Here is a 21,685-nt window from a genome sequence, read left to right on the forward strand (position 1 = left end):
ATTAAAACTCCTAAGAGCACACATTTTATTTTGTGGCTACAGTTCCCAGCAAGTTTCTCTATAGTAAAACACAAACACACATTAAAAAAAAAAAAAAAAAAAGGGGGGGGCAAAAAAAGGCAAAAAAACCCAACCTCAACAACAAAAAAGCCAACCCACTCATGACACCAAATTATAGAACCAAATTACTTTTGGTATTCTAAAAAAAGCATTTTTGAGTAAGTGAAAAATACTTTTTTGCATATGCTATCTGCTTAAGGATACATATTTCTTACATATAAACAAGACAATGTAAATATTAATTAGAAATACTATGATAAAACTTATGTTTGGAAATTATATTAAAAATTCAGGATATTCCAACTGAATAACCCACGCTGAGATGGGGCAGGATGCAACTTCAAAGTAGGAATGGATTATCTTTTTAATTATTATTATTTCCTCCCTTAATCAAGACGAAATTTCCAAAACATTTCTTAAGTCAGGTACAATTAGAGATACAGGCACCTACACTCACACAAGTAAACTCTGCTGGAGTTAAAGGCCTGAAACAGAGCTTGATATTAAACACTATAAATTTTGTAATTCATACAACTTAAAAATAAGAGCTTAAATAAGAATTTTATGCCCAAATTTGTTCCTGAATTCTCAAAGGTACTGTTTATTTTTAACTCATGTACTCGTTAATACCAATGTATTTGCATCCAACCAAATAAACAGCTCAGGCTGAAAGTTAACCTTGTAACTCAAAACTAATACCGTGTACTTTTAACCTGCTAATTCCTCAAAGGAATAACTGTTGCTTCAGGAAACAAGTCAATATGTTTAAGTGATAAAAAATAAGCTGGTTTTGTCACACACAAGTAGGAGTGGTAAGACAAACTTCTACAGCTAATAACTAAAAACTTACAATACAGAAAGGTTCCAATACATGCATTTTCAGTATATAAAGCAGAACCTGACTCAGTTCAATCTAAAAGTCTACCTACTCCAACAACCTATCTAAAACACTCAGCAACAGAAGCAGCCCTACAAGCACAAGTCAGGTATACAGAACACTTTCCCCAGCCTCTAGGAATTCACAGCCCAAGGACTTTTAGCCAGAAGCAGATCTTTTGAGCATCATAGCTCTTAATGGATTTTTTTTCCATTAACTTCTCCAGTTTCTTTTTTTAATTCAAGTAAACCCAGGACCCTATGGCACAGCTGAATTTAACCCTACAGGAAGTAGCATCCCCTTTTTGTCAGTTTTTAAGATCCCAACTGCAATTTTTCTGTAGTTCTTATAATACAGTTCTTATATTAGAAGATACAGTGAACAGCAATACTGTTCCCTATTCACCTTGTAGGAGGCCACTCATGACTGTACACTATCATACTTCCCCCTCAATCATCGCCTTCCAGATTAAAGCATACAGAAGAATAATCTCTTCTACAGTGGCCATTCCAGACCTTTGATCATCTGTGTCTCTTTTCTTTGCACTTTTTGCAGTTCTACTATAACCTTTTTGAGATGGGAAACCCAAAATCCACACCTGGATTAATGTGGCACAATGTTTTTCTGCTTACCATTGTAATACTTCCTCTTACAATCTATAACATTCAGTTTGCTATTCTGACCAGGACTAAGGATTAAGCAGATGTTTTTATTAGACTGTGTTTTTATCTAACCATCATATGTCATTCCTGAGTGATAACGGCAACACATCTTGCATCGCTTGTGTATGTGGAGTCAGGACTGTTGTAAGCACACACATTGTGCAATACTTCAAAACATGTATAGATTTCATGGTTGCTTGGAAAAGGAGTGCAAATTAAACTGAAAGTGAGTAATATTAGGTGTCAAAAAAACTTGTGAGGATTTTAATTACACAGATACTCACAAGATCCTGAAGGTTATATACAAAACTTCTATCAAAAAAGGCTCAAATCAAGTGCGATGAAAGAATATGCGAATATTAAGCAGCTTTATGACTATGAAAAAAAAAAACAACACCCCAACCCAAAACTATTGATGAGGGAGGAAAAAACTTGAGCCAGAAACTCTGCATGGTGAACTTTATAAGATCTTCAAACACTTGGTTTTTGCAGAAAAACTAAGAGGAACATGAGCACCATTTATGTGCCTATCCAAGTGTTATGGCAGTCTGTGGTGATGGTCAGTCTTGTTCTCTCACTCCTGTTGCTGGTGACATCCATCATAAAGCAACATAAGCTCAACCCCCTTCTGCTGTAAGATCCCAAGACTGACGGACTGATCTGATGACTGAAATGAAATTCCTGGTGCAATGTTCAGTGACCAGAGAAAAAGGTCATAAACCCCTCTCATTCAGACTAAACTGGGGGAACACTAACAATTATTCCTGATGGAATGGGCTAGACAGAAGAACACACCAAAATGAAGTACCGGAGACTATTATTTAAAGCTACATATCAATATAAAATGACAAAAACTAATATGATTTCCCTTTCAGGGTGAAAATTCATGTCTTTCTGTATTTTTTTTAAAGTGTTTTGAACTGTGCATGGATTCAAGACATCCTTACTTAGTGTGAGAAAACAACAGATTTTTATAGGATGTTTGAATTGCAGAGAAAAAACAATGAAAATACTTAATAACATAGTTTAAACTGCAATAGAGAATTCATCAGTGAGTCCTTAATTTTGTCTTTTTTTTAAAACAATAATTCTTCTCATAAACACTATAAAAAATTTCTTTTTTCTCTTCTCAATACATATTTCAAATATTCTACAAATCTTAACTGTTCCAAAGATGACAGAGGTAAAAAGAAAGGTGTTAGTTAACATCTAAGAACAATTGTTTTCCATTTACTTTTAGAGGAAACTCTTCCAGTTTTCCGAGAAAAATCTAATAGCATCAACTTTAGCTACCCTAAATTCTCCATAGCAGCACACCCAATCACAAAACTCTCATATATATACACCTCTTAATTAAAAAATTTGTTCAGAACACTGTTCAAAAACCACAAAAGACTAATATTTAAGGTACCTTAATTGTCCAAGAGAATTACCAGATAAAACAAGTTGGTAGAAACTCTCACTGACTTTATACATCTGTCCATCCACCTGTCCGTCCAACCCTGACCTACAGTCTGTCTTGGATTTGGCTCATAAAACACCCTCATACAGTATACAACGTAGCTGGCTCAGATAGGGGAGAAATGGAAGTGAAGCCAAGCCAGCTGAATAAGCATTGTCACTTCAGTCCATCCACCTTGCTTACTTAAAGGTCGAAGAATACAAGGAAGCAGGAAGTAGAAGCTCAGAAACCGAAACTCACCTGGGAGACTACTGACTTGGATCCCAATCTAGAGGAGTTAACATGTCTAACTACCGGTAGGACACAGTGAACAGTACATGCTAGGAGACAACCTGTTGGGTAGTTTTGGTTGTTTTGTTGGTTTTTAGGAAGATGGACTTGATTGGGCCAATCAAATCACAGAAGTTGGTTGTATATGTATATCCAGCATATCAACAGATATGATTGAAAGAACCTTTGGAACTCTCTAGTCTAATACCCTGCTCAAAGCAGTCCTGTCAAAGCAGGCTTGCTCAGGTCAGGTCTGCATCCAGCTGAATTTTTAGTCTCCAAGGATGGAGATACTACAACCTCTCTGGGCCCTTGTTCCACTGTTTGACCACCCTCCCCCACAGCAAAAAGTTTCTTCCTATATCAAGCTGAAATCTTCCAACTTGCATTCAGTCTCTTGTCCTTCTATTGTGCACTGCTGAGACAAGTCACTTGTCATCTTCTCTGTATTGTGCCATGAGGTAGCTACAGAGAGGAATATGATCCCCCCAAGCCTTCTTTGCTAAGGTTGTATGAAACCTGTTCTCTCAGCCTTTCTCTGTCTGCCATGAGCTCCAGGTGCCCTGATCATCACAGGGTGTATATTAACTGGGCTTGCTCCAAGAAGTCAAAGGTTCAGGGTAAGCACTATTAGTCTTTTACAATATATTTAAAATTATTTTCTGAACTCAGTATTTGGACAAACTAGGTATTCCTAATCAATTTAGCCTTCCAAGAAAAACTAACTTTTAAAAGTTATTCAGAATAAGCACCATTACAGCTTTTGTAATTGGAGGGGTTTAAGGAAAGTGTCAACTACCAGAGCCCAGCAAGGTCAAAAGGACAACAGGCAAACCTCTAGATATAGTAGGAACCTTGTGGATTTTGAGCAACAGCCAAGGGCCAGCACACAATAATAAGCAGATGCTCCACCCTTTGCAGGGGTGGAGACTTTTGGACACCTGTTGTGTTGGATCCCAAGTCAATCCCTGAAGGGATCACAGGAGTTCTGTATTCCGTACTATAACACTGGACAAATATTAGGGTCATAGTTATTTGTTAATTGTTTTGAAGAGAGTTTAAACTGTGTCATGACCATGCACCCGTGTAACACTGGGCTGTTTGACCCAATCAACAGAAGAAGCAAAAAGAACAGAGGCCTCAGCTGGGCCGTAAATCACTTTGAAGCAACACTGTGAAATGTTCTTGGGACAGTCAAAACAATGAAGTGATAATGACAGATTTTGCCCATGCAAAGCACAATAGTGATTGTTACTCTATAACAACTTTTCCTTTGAAATGCATTGTAAAAATATTTTCTTTCGAAGGACAACTTGTAAGACATTATATACCATAACACACAAAACAACCATCCACTTTTGACTAGCTTAGAAGCATTTTATAAAAAGAAAACCTCCGCGAAAACAGTATGCTTGCTTGCTTATTGAAGACCAGTAAAATAAAACACAAACAGTGAGATCAAAGAGATGGAAAACAATCACAACATCATAAAACTTAGAAATGTGTTCTAGTATCAGCAGTAATCATGGTCCCTATTTCTGCAAAGCAGACCGACAGACTTCACTACTTGTTTGTGATTTCCTTTTCTAGTACGTTGTAGCTAGCTTTAAAAACCTTATTAAAGTCTTTTAGACTCATATTTATTACCTGTAAAATTTTCAACCTCTGGGACAGGATAAAAAAAAAATACCAAGAAACACATAAGAATATTGTTTATACATGAGTTTTCTCACGTTCCTTAGCACTGAATAAGAAATAAAAAAATAGTTATATAGCATACACAGTAAAATATTAGGGTCTAGCAATAGAAAGCAATTCCTTTAGGATGCAAATAGCTGAATTTCCTTCCTATAAAAGAACATAATGCTGTCACAAATGCTGTGGACTCAATTTTTCTCTCAGAAGTGGAGCTTCAGGTGATTTTGTAAATAACTTTATTCCCTCCCCTAACAGGAGCACTGGTTCAAAATAATTTTGCAGATAAGAAAAGGAGTGATAGAAGGATATGCTTTAGTAATATTTTTCCTTTTTAAAAGCCATTTTATTATGTACAATATCAATTTATAATCTTAAAGTGATTTAAAGGATGGCTCTGCTTCCCCTCACATATTTATCTTTTTCCACCAGCAATCCTACTGGTGATAGATCTACACAGACATACAGTCATAAAATAGGCTGCTCACATTTATTTAGAAATTATACAGTGCTTCTCATAATAAAGTCTGAATACCCTCTAAATCCTAATTAATTTATCATCCCTACATTCCTGTGATGTACATTTATAGTTTAGACATTACTTTGCCATAAGGAAAACCCATTAAAGAATTATGCTTGAAGGAAGTCCAGCTGGGACCTTAAATGGGCTTAGTTTCAGAATGACGAGCACCAATTTCTGATAATTTTATAAGAGTAAATGTGTCCATCGGACACATGAAGGATAGAAGCACACTAAGCACATCTGAAAAAGAAAGGTTATGCAATTTGCCCAGGGTCAAGAAGAAATATGGATCATCAGCAGGAATAGGAAGCAGCACACTCAATTCCCTCAGTACTCTGCAAACAAGCCCATTTTTCATCCCACAAATCATGTACTTCAGGTAAATGAAAAAACCTGAAACCCTGTTCTCAGATTGTCTCATTTGTAACAAATACACATTTAATTACCACCATTATGACCTCTCAATATTTTCCAACTTTCTAGTTGAATTAAAACCAGTCAAAACTATTTGATTCAAGCAATTCTACAAGAACAGCTGAAAATCAGCTAATATCACTCAGAAAAACAAAAAACCTCCAACAACAGTACTTTTCTCAAGGTTCTGGAGGGAAAGTAAATCATTTCAGCTCTGTTTAAAGCTAGCAGCTGTTAAGAGGAACTTTCTAAAAAGTTTTCAAACTTGTACATGCAAAAGTTTTAATTATACAGTATTTCCTTCATTATCCCAAGCTTACAATATTCATAAAAAGAACACAAAAGTGGCACGCTTCAACTCAGAGGTGTATGGCACCCCTCCAAATGATGAGCATGTGGTTGCCACATGGTCCCTACGTCCCTAGAATATGTTCCCGTCACTTCTGACATTCCAGTTCCAGTCCTTTCCATCAGATTTCTTCAAACTACGTAGGTCTTCTGCAAGTATGGGAGGACATTCATACATTAATTGTGAAGACATGTTGAAAGTCTAGCATAAGTTACAATGATACCAAAAAAGTCAAATCCTTCTCCTATTAGTGTTTGTAGCAAAATTAGCTGACCTTTTCACTAGGGACAAGAGGCTGGAGAGCAGCCCCACGGACAGAGATCTCGGGGTTTGGGTTGGTGGCAAGTTGAAAATGAGTCAACAGTGTGTCCTGACAGCCAAAAGGGCTGACCGTGTCCTGAGATGCATTGAGACAGCATAGCCAGACGGTTGAGGGGATTGTCCCCCTCTACACTGCGGCCTCATCTCGGGTACTGTGTGCAGTTTTGGGCACCTCAACATAAGCACATCAAACTATTAGAGTGTGTCAGAGGAGGGGAACCAAGATGGTGAAAGGTCTCAGGCGAAAGACTTACAAGGAGCAGCTGAGGTCACTTGGTTTGTTCAGCTTGGAGAAGGCTGAGGGGTGACCTCGTTGCAGCCTACAACTTTCTCAAGGAGGGCAGCGGAAGGGGAGGTGCGGATCTCCTCTCTCTGGTGACCAGTGATAGGATGCAAGGAAATGGAATGAAGCTGCATCACGGTAAGTTCAGATTGCACATTAGGAAAAGGTTCTTCACTGAGAAGGTGCTAGGTCACTGGAACAGGCTCCCAGGGAAGTGGTCATGGCACCAAGCCTGACAGAGTTCAAGGAGGGTCTGGGTGATGCTCTTAGTCATATTATTTAGTTTTAGGTAGTCCTGCAAGGAGCAGAGAGGTGGACTCAATGACCCTTCAGGGTCCCTTCCAACTTGAGATTATGATTCTATGACTGCGTTATCCATACGGAAGAACACTGCACATCATCTAACAATATCTGGGAAAACAAATCATATACCAGGGTTCTCATTATTAGCCACAATCAGAAACGGCTTTTATACCATGCATTTTGACTTCCAATAGTTTCATCGTCATCAGTTAAGAAGATGATAATTAGACATCAATAAAACAAAACCGTTAAGAGTTCATTCTGTGTACAGTGTTAATAGTTAGAACAATTGACCATAACACATTAACAACGTGATTCAACACTAATCAAACATTTACAGATGTATAGATATATAAACAGTTCCCCAGAAACTCCTGACTGAAAAACTACTGACCAAAAAAAAAAAGTTTCCATAAAAGTGTTCTTTTAGTAAGATTATGCTTTCTGCTAAAAAATTCTCAGGAGAGTTATACTTACACATGTTTATTTCCAAGAGCGTGCGTTCTAATATTCAGGCTTATCCCTTTGAAGCATACACTATTTTCAAGTCAGCAATTTAAAAGAGATAAGTAGTCTCAGGCATCTCATCCTTAATATGTTTAAGCAAGTTAACGGAGTAATGAAAAAAGCAACATTTCTACCAGAGGAGACATATTTTACTCCTCGAAAACTGGAAATTACCATACGGTACCCTACTGCCTTTTACAATATCTTCTTCAGTCTTTAGAAACACGTCTATTTATTTGATTTAGCATTAAAAAGGAATAAATATAATACCTTACTGAATGTTGACACAAGACTTCAACACATTGGTAAGAAATTTGTCAGTTTGGAAAAGATTTAGACCATTCTGTTGTTAAAGTGTTCTTCTACTCATATTAATTTTTACATTTGCAGTAGTCATCTTCTTTAAACTGTATCTCATAATTTTTTATCATTCCAAACATACAAATTTTAAGATAGCCTAACACTTTTTTCACTAGTTTCTCCTTAATCTACCTTTGGATATTAAATCTCTTTCAAAACAAGCAATTATTTTGCTTTATAAACCACCCATTAAAATAGGATTTTGGCATTTTCACTTTCATAAATCCTCATAGATTACATTCCTAATCTGTCACAGCAGTTTTACATATATTGCCCCAGCATACAATTTGGGTTTTAAATCTAGTAGATTTTAGGAAACATGCATACTTCACAAACACAAAAAAAGAGACATATTCATATGTATAAATGTACCGTTCCTAACTATAACTAATGTCCATCCTGTAGAAGCCACAAAAATCATTCTTAGAATCTAATTTCAGATACCTTATAAATGCAGATTTTCCCTAAAAGCAGTAATGAGCAGACAAAATACACCAAAATGAGCCATTGCATTTAACTTTTTATAACAGCATTGAATACACAGCCAGGAACAAGAATACCACACACTAAGCTATTAAAATAAATACTATTTGCTGTTCTTTAAAACATATGTTGCCTAACCATTCCCAGATATCTTTGCATTGATTTTTTTAATAGAGGAATGATGCTAAATAAAGGATTGAGTATGCCAGCAGACTGGAGTGAAATGTCAATAGCTATCAGTTACTAACAGTATTAACCTTCTCATGCAAGCACAGAGCTTAAAGAGGGACTTCAGCTCAAGGCTCATTTACAGCATAGAGGACCAACTGCCTATCTGCACTAAGTGCTAGAGCTTGTATCATTTGCCATATTCGCTATCCTAATTTTTTTCCAGCAGATGAGTTCGGCAGCATAACCTTGTACTCTCTACAGAATATAGGAACAAGAGTCTCCTACTGTTTTAAGTATCCATCCTGCATGATCTACAAGTATTTGTAAGAATTAGAAACATGCTCCCCATTCTTCTAGACAACCAACAAAGCGTGCGCCATGCTGGACTATAAGGTGTTTAGTTTAGCAGACAGAAGTCAACTGACTCTTCAGCTGTTGCAATAACCTCTGATACATGTTCCTCCGTACCCATCATCCACGTGGCTGCTAAACAGAAAAACGCCTCTACCTCTTCCCTCTAATGAAATTTGACTGCAGTCTCTCAGTAGGAAACAGAAACCAAGCAAAATGGGAATGATGAAGCTCCTACTTTTCCTCTCCAATGTTTTTTTTTCTTTTTTTATAGTATTTTCACAGGAAAGGCTTGTCAGACAACAAGAACTATTTTTAAACTGATCTAAGTGGGTGGCTTCATTGCTTTAACTGGATCACAACGAGTGGAATCTCTGACCATAACCATTTCCTGAAGCTAAATTTTTTTCCTCCAATTAAAATTCAAAATGAAATATAAAATCCAACCACTGATTCCATTTGGCTGCTATGCAACTTCTTTCTCACAACTTTTTTTTTTTAAGGGCTTTGGTTAAAATTATTTTTAATTTTTAAAAAAAACCAAAGCAATCTAGTTATGCGTGGCTATGTATCCCCTCATTAGACAAAATTTCCACAAAATACTTAGTTTCTTGAAAAGGAGTTACCCAAATAAAACCGGAGTGGTTTGTTTCTTCTTTTAAAGTATGAATATGTTTAACTAATTTTGATGTGTTACAATTCTTCTTATAATCATGCATAACTGATACTCTCTTCCTGAGTGCTCAATAGAATAATGAACTTAATTTTCAACTGCAATTACAACAAGGTAAGCAAAGCACAGCTTTCAAGAGGATCAGTGTCTGCCAGCACAACAATGATTTTGAAGCATTTTTTGAGCATTCAAGCACAGGTTTACTGCAGTTTATCAAAAACATGAGCAGTATATATGATCCTTTAGTTTAAGGCGTCCAATTCTGCTATTAAACTTTTTAACATGGACTCATACAGCAGTCCCAAAATACACAGAGACAGTATAAAACCTCAAACCTAGACACAACTAGGAAAAACAAACAAATATATATGAATATGACTACAAAAAGAAAAATATTTCTTTTTATAGTAACAGCTTTCCACTGTATTTAAAGGAAAATAAATTAAAATTTGTCATTTTAAAATTAATTTTCATTATTTCAAAAAATGTGAGGAAAAGATGCGGACTTGCTTGTGTTAAGGATAGTTTAACATATAAATAAAATAATCATTACATTTTTACCTTTCAATTAGATTTTACAGTTTAGACACTAAGACAATATCTACCATTGGTTGGCGGTACTTAATAATAAGATACAATTTATACATATAATAACTTTCAATCTTACTATGAAGTAATTTTTATTAGAAGGATATGCTTTTAAATCCATGTTGCCACGTTTGTCATGTGATCACTGACTGTTAAAATACAGAATATTGGAAAAAAACATTTGACATCAAAAATTGAAGTCTATGAGATGCTGGTGTAATTAAAAGATACATTAGAGATTTTAATAGGACAAGCACACAATTGACTACTGAGCTTTAAAAAGAGGATAGCATTGAGCTCCTGATCACAAGCATCGTTAGCTTTAGTTTTAAAACTTATAGGCAGAAAAATAGAATTTCACCAACTACACAGAATTTCTATTCCGTGTAATAGCTTAGATTCAGATAACCCTAAAGGAAGGCCCGGTAATATTTATGTGTGGAGGCCCCCCATTCTACCCCCTCTAAAAAGTAACGTAGCACAGAAAATAACATATATGCCAACTTCATCACTAGCTACTCAGCAAAATCTTGGCAACAATCTAAAATACAAATAGCCATGATTTATAAATATAGGAGTAAAACACTTCCAATACCTTTATCAACCTCACTCCAGCATTATAAGATACTATTAAAAAAAGAATATTTTGTATATAATATACTGATATTTCAGATAGATCACAGGTTCGACGCCATAAAATATATTACAAATACTAAGGATGTAGCAGAAAAAGGCAGTAGGAAAGTAAAACATGAAACACATCCCACAGTAACTTTTCCTGCTACAATCCCTTCTACTTCATCAACAGCAGAATTTCCTATTTATAACTCACATCAACCCAACTTTTGGATCATTTACGTCATCATGGAATTTGGCTCATTATTTTTAATCTCATTACCAAGGGGGAGGTTGTACCTTTTAGATTTTGCACATTATGATGCCAGCTTTCCTTCCGTTTTTCAATCACTTACTGTCCTGAGCATTGGCAATACGTCTCCCTTTTTCCACAGATACACATCACAATATCTTCACTGTTCTTATTAGACATTATAGCAAGAGAAATGCCTGCTCACGCAGCAGTCATACCTTCATATTGCTTTGTAGAACTATTCATCACCTATGTAACCACTAGCACTAGGATCTGGCATCACAGTACTGATGAAATTAATTTGCATTCAGGTGTAACAAGAAATTCCTCTCTGAAGTTTTGCAACAAAGAACTGTATCCAGGTCTTTCACATATTCACAAAGTGCACTATTAATTTGCATCTCCTAAATGTAACTTAGTATTGAGTGCTAAATGAGTGTTGAGGGTTTCCAGGGGAACAGCAACCATATTTAATGCCTCTTACTAATAGATCAGTAACTAAAATCTAGCTCAGGTGAATAAAACTAATAGCTATTCTCTTAGAACAACTTTTTAGGTAGACAATAACAGCCTTTTTCACTGACCCAGCTCCTTTTGTTCAGCAGCTATAACGTTTTTAGAATCACAGTCAGAAATTATATGAAAGGGTACATTTGGTGTGATTCAGCTGAGTTCAGAGATCTAACTGATCCAGGTACATGATAGATGGTAAGAAACTGCCAGATCTCTGTGTTATTGCTTAGACCACAACACAGGGTAGTAAGCAGTATATGAAGGAGTGCAACTCTACGTCAACGATCAGCGAGAAGCAGTCACATTAAAACTTATTTCTTCTGAATTGCCCAGTATCTGCAAGCCATCATGTCCTCACTGCTGCGATAGCTAGATCAAAGCTAGTATGTTCAATACCACTTTGATTGTATTAAAAGTCTAGAAATAAAGACTGCTCCTGGAGACACTTTCCAATTCTGAGCCCAATTTCCCTTCAGAGCCTAAAAGAGTCAATGTCCTGTCAATGCCATTGCTGGAAATAACATGAACTACATTTAATGATACATAGCAAACACATTGGGCACTTGGTCTTGGCACGGAAAATTATGAAATACTAGTGATATTCCTTGAACTTGATACTAATAGCTCTACATTAACTTAATAATACTATAAAATAGTGTATTGACTTTGAAGCATAATTCAAATTCAATAGTTCAGGGTCTGGTAAAACCAGGTACAAAACTAGGTACAATGCCACAGAGCTTAATGTTACTGATCTGTGGTGTTTCTCGAAACCAATAAAAGTATAAACTTAGCCAAAGACTAGTTTATGGACAGTAATGGGAAGTAAGATATGCAGCTCCCCTCACTCACTCATATGACCATGGAAATTATTTCAGAAACCTATAATGAAAGAGTTTGCTAATTTGTTCTAGTCATAAGGAAAAACACCCTCATGATTAATCCTTACAGTCTGATTAGTCCTGGCTCCTGAGCCTTCCCCCAATTGCCCAACGTTCCTTTTCTGAATTCACTTTTCTGTAGGGAAAAAAGGGGAACAGTAAGGTAGATGGCAACCTATTTAGGGTCTCACATCCCTTGAGCCAAACAAGACCACAGCTGACAGCCAGTGTACTGTTAAAGCTCGACCGCTATACATGACGACTGAAGCTACTGCAAGCATCCTTCTCAAAGTGTGTTGTAAGGGGATTAATTTTTTTCTCCCTAAAAGCCATAAGCTTTTTCCTGTCACAACTCTAACCGTAAGCTCAAAGATAGCAACACAGGTATAAGAGAGCTGTGAAACCTTCACAGACCACCAGTCATGCAGACAATTTTAAGCTTGACTGCTTTTTACTCTCAAAAAAACCTATTTCTAGAACTCAGGAGGTCAAGCTGTGTGTGGGGAGGTAAGGAGGAAGCATTTATGACTGACTGCAATTTATCCTAATTACATGGCACGACATACACACATTTTAAATTCCATGACTATAGATACAATATAAAAAGTTTTTCAAGATATGGCAATATTTCTAGAGAGCATAACCATGTTCAAATACTCATAGCTATATACTAACATATATATGCATATGTATATACTGGCAGTTAAATTTTGAGATTCCAACACCTGGAAATGTTTCAAACATTAATTTGATATTTCAGGATATTAACACGAAACATTTGACTGTCATATTTTACTGTGTTCCTCTTTTGTTACTACCTAAAAGCAGTACTCATCCCAGGTCAAAACGATTTATGAACTACTGTAAAATGTTGTTTTTATTGTTAATACTTATCACAAGAAGTGATTTGTACATATACGTACACAAAATATCATAAAGTGTGTTCTGTATGCTACTGGAAAAATCTATCACTATATCTATCACAAAAGAGGTTACTTTAATAAAAAAGGGTGTGCGGTATTAAAGAGATTTAAAATGATAGGCAGTGAAATAAATCACTGCAAGGGAAGAGTGAAGATTAAAATACTTAAACTTAAGAAAGGAAAAATCAAAGTTGATTCAGAATCACATTTATGAACATCATCTACCCCAAGTAAGACTGAATTTCAAGAATGATATAAAACCAAGCATGCACTGCATAAATTATGCATATTTATTTATAATGCCTATTTAGTATTCATCAGGAGCATGCTTACATGACAGGAAACTTACCTCATACAACTTAATGAACAAACAGATTGAAAATATAAACAAGAGATTGTGGAGTTTAGCAATAAAAAGGATAGTGGATAGCACAGTACCCAGCTTCCAAATTAGCCTACACATTTTTCTTCTTCATTAACATATTTGTTTTGCAACATTTCAGAGACACAAAATCATCAACAGTTTTTATGACCTTCCTAAGTGGCAGATCTTATTAAGGATGGAAATTCATCATGCAACTATCCAAAAATCATATCCTTGATACTTTATATTGAAAGAAATTCTAAAAGCAAATATTGGGAATTGGCACTATCATGCCAACAGGATCAACCTCAAGTTTGATATTGTTAAATAAAATGCAAATCCCTCAGTATTTTTTGCTTGGGTTGGGTAAATCTATAGCTCTAATTAAGGATCAAGCTCATTAACTCTATTTTTGAGGCTTTTATTTTGTTCAAGGAACAAAGTATTTATCTTATAAAAGAAACTTTTTACACAGATCAGTTGGTGAGAACCACATACATGGCTGCTTACTCTAGATTCTTTTGTGTATTGACAGACTGGTCAATTTCATTTTATTCACATCTTATGATTTTATCAACATGCCTAATGAAAATTATTAGTTTGACATGATTTAGGAGACATGATACCTATCTATTTATTTATATATATATATATATAAAAATTATTCTTACCAAGATGACTTGGAAAAGAACTGGAAAAAGATGGGTTTCTTCCACAAGGCTGTAAAAACATATTTATTTAAATTAAGACTTATTTAAAAAGAGAAGAAGTGAATTCTTATTTAACATACTAAATTCACAAAAGGAGAAGAGTAGTAGAATAGCTGTTGCCAAAATCCATGACCCAGAACCCCAGCCTTTGACTAGCTCTCAACAAAATGAGCTCCGCTTCAGCTATTAAATAGAAACAGCAATGTTATACTGCTTTGGAAATTAGTTTGAGGTCTGCTTCATTGATGCGTTTCAAGTGAGCGGAACAGTAATTAAATTAATATTTTTAAATAGCAGAAATTAATCAAAATTCAGAAATATAACACCATACATACTATGGAACAGTCAGTGTGCACCAGTAAAGAATCTGAATTAATAGACTCAGCGCATATAGTGAAATTATAAATACGCTGTGTTTTTTAAAGCATGCTACATTAACTGACTTCTTGGGTTTAACATATACGTTTGTCAGCCACTTCTCTTGACAATACCAAGGAGTGGTTACCCAAAAGAATTTAACTATATTCTCCAGAATTTTAAAATCAAATACAAACCAGTGTATATATATTTATAAGAAAGAGGAATATTCTCAAAAAACAGTAATACTGTACATTAATGCAGTCTTTTCTAGTCTTAGAACCCAATATGCTTTATATTTATTAGTAAAGTATGTCTCTCTCACAAACACTAAGATGACATATGAACTATACGATTACATAGTCTTTCCTGTATTATACTAATTTGAAGAATGATTCTCCCTTTTCCTTACACACTGCACTCGATGCCCCCTCACCAAACACCACAGAGAACACCAATTTTTGTGTTTTGAAGATTTTCGCTTGTGTCTTTATAACGTTACTGAACTGCTTCATAAACAATAGGTAGGTTTAGCCTTATGATACAGCTATAAGATAAGATTGTATTAGGAAGTCCATTTAATAAATGCAAAACTCAAACACAGAGAGCACATCTGAAAGTGTTGAGGATGTCCACTATTACTGTATGCTCAACCTGAAGCAGATGCATTTGCATACTTATTCAGGGAACTCGGCATACAACATACTACAAAATTGTCTTGCAAGTAGTATGTCAGTTAAAAACACAAAGTTATATAATATAGTTCTCTGTGCATAAACAGGAGTTATATTTGACTAAAATAAGCATTTAGTTTCATGTTTGAAGCTTTACTGTATAATGCCCTATATGGGATTCTGGTACAACAATAACCAGATTAATTCTGTTTGGTAAACTATTTGTTAAAAAGAACCCATATGTTCCTAAAATGACATTTTTCCATTTAAGAGTTTTTATTCATCTCCAGTAAGAAAAGAGGAGAAGGTACTATTTTTATGGATAGTATAAGCTAAAGCACTAGACTGTGGACTGAAGCAACTAAAAGGAATAGCACGTTCTCTTCTATGAATTTAATGAGAAAATTGAAAGGCGGCTAGAAGAAACATCCAAGGCTCATAAAATCATAAAATGCTTTATTTACATTAATGTCATCTATCAGAGCCCTGGTCGCTTATATTTACCGAAATCATGTTATGTAAGGAAATATAATACAGTAACAAGGAATGAAAGACATGCTAACAACCACTATTTATGAAGAACTGAGAATTACTTAGAAGCCATACATGTGCACTAAGTATAAATAATGATTTCCTGTTTCATATAGTTTTCCTATTTCTGTGATCCTTGCATTCACCTAAATGTATTAATGATGACCATATAGAATCTATATGAAGTCAGGGTGGGAGTAGGGGCTTAGCTAAGAAGCTTTATTACATTGTACAGCACCAGCATGCAGACTTAGAGACAAGTAAAACTCATCCACTAAATTGGTCGAGGCATAACAGAACAATATAACTGTATGCACCTCTATGAACATGTTTAATGTAGGTAAGTAGCAGCCTTGTTCAACCAGGTGTGTTCTATCTTTCTTGCATACAGAAATGTGTAAAAGAAGTTATACCCAACAGAAAACATAATACATTCTGAGAGAGAAAGAAGGGTTTATATAGGGAAAGAAACTTGTTATTTCTAAAGTTGAGAAGCCTGAATTTAAGGACAATTTGTGTTCTTTTTAAGTTGACGGAAAAAATATCCATATGCAAGGGAAATTCCAACAAGTTCCCTACACGGGTCAGGAGAACCTAGAAGCCATTCTCCCCAGTGCCATCTAACAACCTTTAAATAGACAGTTATGGCACCTTAGACACAGCCAGGTCATAAGAGAGTCCCAGGACTGCAGATAAGAAGAGTTATTATATTTGAGGTTCATTTTCCAGGGCCAAATCTACTAGTTTAATTAAAAGTTTAGACCATGCCTGTAAGCAGAATTTTGCTGACGTGGTTATAAAACTCCTGGATGTAAAAAAAGGTCATTTAACCACCACAGACTACCAAAAAGAGCAACTATTGTAACAGCAATCATAATGACAAAATGAAGTTTTGCCAGCACAAACCTTATGTTCAGGGCATATTGGAATTACTTACCCCAGCAAAAGCTACTTACTTTGCTATGTAAGCAGCATTTAAACTGAGAACACATTGCCAGTAAAATACAATCAAATACCAAGAATAGGTAAGCAACCCTAGTTGAGACAAAACAGAAAAACTCCTTCGTGGTAAGGAGTAAATATGAAACAATCGGTTTCAAAACCTTTAAGCAGTCCTGATTTCTACAAAGTCAGCTATACTTTCTGCTGAGATAAGCTAATATGAAAACTATAGCCAATATGGCTATTCTTAAAGGTCACCTGCAAACCTTTATGATTCAAACAAGAAATAGCTACAGCCTTTCAAGAGTTATATGTATAACTTAAGTATAAACTCACATCAAACAATGTATTAAGACAAAGCTTAAATCTGATTTATCCCAACTTTGTGCATTAGAGAGAGAGTGACATTATCACATTCTTCATTGATATCTTTTTTTTTTTTTTTTTTTTTAACAAAAGTTTTACAAAGGAAAAGTCTTAAAGAAGATAGAAAAGGATTTTAGCTATGGGATTTATTTCAGAGAGTGGTCATATTCTAAATCAAAAGTAGTTTACTTCTTTGTAGACTTTTTAAAAATTTATATTAAATTAGGTCCTATCCTGTTTGGAAAACATATAGAATCATAATTGTACATATAAGCAAATTATAATTCTAAATATCAAGTACTCGCCTTTTTCTTCTTTAAATTGAAATAAACAATACTGGCTCAAAGTAACCAGTCATCGGATTTTATAAGACTTGTCATCAGTACAATCTGAATTTTTAACTCTAACAATTTTCAGAATGAGATTACACCTTTGATTTTGCTTTCAAAAAATAGACACGTTTTGTTTTTCTAAGACATCCTAAATTGCCTTCTTTCAAAATACAAACCTACTGCAGGACACAATGCAGAACAGAAGTTTTTTGCTACAGGTGTGATCCCTTAACAATCCCAGGCACCTACTTTGAAGTTAAAGCCTTACAACAGGACTTCTGGTTCAGAGTTTTCTGTCCCAGCATTTGCATGCAAAAGGAAGTACCATATATGAATTCACACTGCCTTGCATTCACTTCTCACATGACTCATTCTGGTACACACTAATGAAGGCAGTCTTGAGGAGAGAGCATAAGACTAATCTCCTTTCTTATTGGGCATCAAGAATATCTGTACTGGTTCCCTATTCAGAATTCTTTGATGAAAATGTGATGGGATATTTCAGTTGTACGTGTTCAAGATAGGTATTATACCAAGTTAAAAAAAAAAAAGTGAGAAATTAATAAAACTTCTGATCTTGTGTGACTTGCAAAGCAATTTAATACTGTCACTATTTTATTCCTTCAATTAAAATAGTCTAACAATTACATATTCTTATTTAGCTTTTTTTTTTTCAAACTAAACTTTTAAAGTAAATTCTCTGCTCAAATACAAACCCATAACTTCCACATCTAGATTGCTGTTTTCCTCCACTATAGGTAGGATTTTCCTGTAGGCAGGCTATACCTACGGTGGCAGCTAGTCCCTAAATAAAGGAAATAGCAAAATTCTTCTATAAAAATAGAGCGTTGTGAATTTTCCAAAACACTAATATTTGTGCTCTTAAGTCTCTTCCTTTTCAAAAATCACTACATTATAGTATTGTCATAAGTTTTTTTCATAAAAAGTCACAGATTGCTACACCTGGAGTAAACACTACTAATAAGTCTTTTGCTTCTCGTTATACAGAAAAAATATCTTTTCTAGAAGGACAGCGATGCAACAAATAAGACATACCTCAGAATAAAAACCAGGAGTTAGTACACAAACAGAATTTGATTTTGACCTATGAGAAATGACTTAAGAATCCATGCTCTTTACATCATGATGTGCTGCAGTCTGCTGTTATTCATGTCAGTATTTTTGGTCTGGATAGTTCATAAAAAACCCCAAACCCACAAGTTATCAAACTGAAAAGCTGCAATAAAGGTTAGAGAATAAACACAAAACACCCATGACCTCATGCCACTTTAGCCGCATAGAAAGATAAAAAGTTCGTGGAGATGTTCAACTGGAAACTCCTCGATCCCAATCTCATACAGCAAGTAAACTAAGGGATATGAGTTTCTAAGTTGGAATAGCCTCTCAGGGCCATTGCTGCCTGGAGTAAATTACAGAAGAGTTCATATAAATTTACTCTTTTTAGGTGAATCCCAAATAATAAAGACCCACCACTGAACTGGAAAGTTTCAATGTCATCTTACTGCCACACTTTCATACCATGCCTTTAAGTAGCTGTTCAAAGGCAAAGACAATGATCCATTGATTTTAAGAAATATTATACCAAGGCACAATTTACAATGGTGTCTACCATAAAATACATCAGGGAGAAGATCTATCAACCATATCTATAGGGGTCCCAGTTATTTTAAAGTCAATTTCATTGAAAAGAGCTATTCTTCAATTCCTGTTCCTAAGCCTTCTCAGCTACTGTAGTTTACATCTCAAATGACCCAGTGGGCAAGGAGGAAGAGAGGATTTTTGGGCTTTCTGCAGGCAGAAAATTATGTTGGATATAAAATAATTAGATTTTTATTTAATGCCTTACTTTTTGTAGTAGACAGAAAAGGAAGATACATATAGATCTTAATTATAGTGTTTGAGAGAGATATACATCACCATTATTTGATGACTATATTTTAAAGATCTTTCACAAGTGTATAATTAATATTGAACATGGGAAACCTGACATGGAAAGGCTGACTGCCATTTATAAGCACAAAGGAACAAGATTTGAGAATTAAAATAAATGTACAACTCCACTGTAAGAAAAATATCTGAAGCAGGATATTTCTTCTTTCAAATACCTTATTTGCTACAACTGTCAAGGTCTGTGAAATTCAAGGAAAGTGTTTTTCAATAAGTATAATATGAAGATTTGTATTAAATGTACTGATCCATAGCAGTTTTGTTTTTATCATGTATCAGCAGTTGAATTGTTAATAACTCCCAGGAACTATGTGATGAAATGAAAGAGGCTTACTTTCAGTCTCAGCATAAGCTCAAAAACTGTCTGTTGCACACATTTATTGGAAGGGTGACAATGCAGTCCTAGTCATTTTGCCAGCAGTCTCAGCAAGCTTACTGAAGGAGAACAGCTTGTATTTTCAATTCCTGTTCAGTTTTGCACTTCAAAATTCCTATTCTACAGGAATATTTGTCTTTTGATATGTCTAAACCACAACATAGCGTCTCACCAATTTCCCATTATTTACTACATTTTTACGCTTGCCTATTCACAAATAGCATAGAATAACTAACCAACAATCCTAAAACAAAATGTTCCCCCTTTAAAATACAGAATCATAATACAACACGATTCCCATTCAGTGAAGCAGAAATTGCAAGGGGGCATGAAAATTAAATTAAATTTTTTAAAAATTTAGAAGTGAAGTGTTATGTATTATCGGCCCCAAATATTAGTCATACAACATGGTATAAAATAAGAAAACACTACAACCAAAAGCTTGAGGGGCACTAAGGGTTATAGTCATAAATAAAAATGTTCGAAGCTCTCTGACAAAGTTGCAGCCTCTGCAACTGTGCTTTGCACATTCAGTGGCAACATAAAACTTCTGCTCTACTGGAATTATACCAATTTCCTGCCTTTTAGGGTATATATTCTTTATTTCACTTTTAAAAAGAAATTACATGAAGTTTGACTCCTTAAAAACATCTGATTTAAAAAAACTGTCTTTCTTTCCCTTGATTACTAAGTCCTGAAAGATATTTTGCTTGAAAGATTTATATTAATATTTCCATTATGTGTTATCTTCATGGTCTCTTGACACCTAGGAGTCGATGTTTCCTCCTAGCTTTGAAAAAGAATTGATTTATTCCAAAACATTAAAAATACATATTCAAGACCTTTTCAACAGTCTCCTATTTTATAGTCTCATCAAGGACAAAAATATCTTCGCTCTCTCCGATATCAAGAATTTGAGATTTAAGCCCGCAATGTTCCAATTCACATTGCTGATGACACTCTAGAAAGGACAAATTACTTCTCTGAATGAACTATCTGCAGTAATAATATAAACTCTGCAGTAGATAATATAAATATCTGCAATAATAATGTAAAGTAATATGCCAGGCTATTCCTAATTGACCAGTACCATCAGGATAAAAAAAAAAAAGCAACGTTCCTCCTGAGATTAGATATTTACTTTTTCTTCTTTTTATTTTTTTAATAAAGAACCTAGCTTTCTGTATATAATAAATTTAGTTGGTTTCATTGTGGGCCACAGAAATAGTCCAAGATTGCCAGTGATAATACCTACACGCCACAGTTTATTTCAGTTTGTCCAGTGGCATATTTCAATATGGATACATGGTTGATATTTTTTTCTATTCCACTTATCTCTAAGAAACAAAAACAGGAAAACTATGCATTGATTTACATATTACACAAACTTGCAGAAAATGACAGAAACTGATTTACAAAGACATAAACTGACGCTAACTCTAGTTTTGATTAATTCAGTTTTCCAAGATCATTTTACAGTTTTTTTTTTCCTCATTGTGCATAACAATTAAAACTGTATTTTGAGCTC

The 21,685-nt window shown here is 34.9% G+C and overlaps 1 protein-coding gene across 12 annotated transcripts in view; it reads right to left on the reverse strand.

Annotated features, from left to right (window-relative positions):
* ULK4 (unc-51 like kinase 4) overlaps window positions 1-21,685 on the reverse strand; it is a 248,934-nt gene that overhangs the window by 117,191 nt on the left and 110,058 nt on the right. For 9 of the 12 annotated variants that reach the window (XR_012585551.1, XM_074575248.1, XM_074575250.1 and 6 more), the window contains one exon: window positions 14,573-14,621. The exons of 2 other annotated variants lie outside the window; for them this stretch is intronic. Coding sequence is in view for 8 of the 10 variants with exons in the window: in XM_074575248.1 (XP_074431349.1) it covers window positions 14,573-14,621 (49 nt within the window). In the remaining 2 variants the exon portion in view is untranslated. Of the gene's footprint in view, window positions 1-12,682; window positions 12,751-14,572; window positions 14,622-21,685 lie in introns of all 12 variants that reach the window. One more of the 12 variants, XR_012585549.1, reaches the window with a different exon arrangement.

Source organism: Larus michahellis, chromosome 2, assembly GCF_964199755.1.
Source record: "Larus michahellis chromosome 2, bLarMic1.1, whole genome shotgun sequence".
Lineage (NCBI taxonomy): Eukaryota > Metazoa > Chordata > Aves > Charadriiformes > Laridae > Larus > Larus michahellis.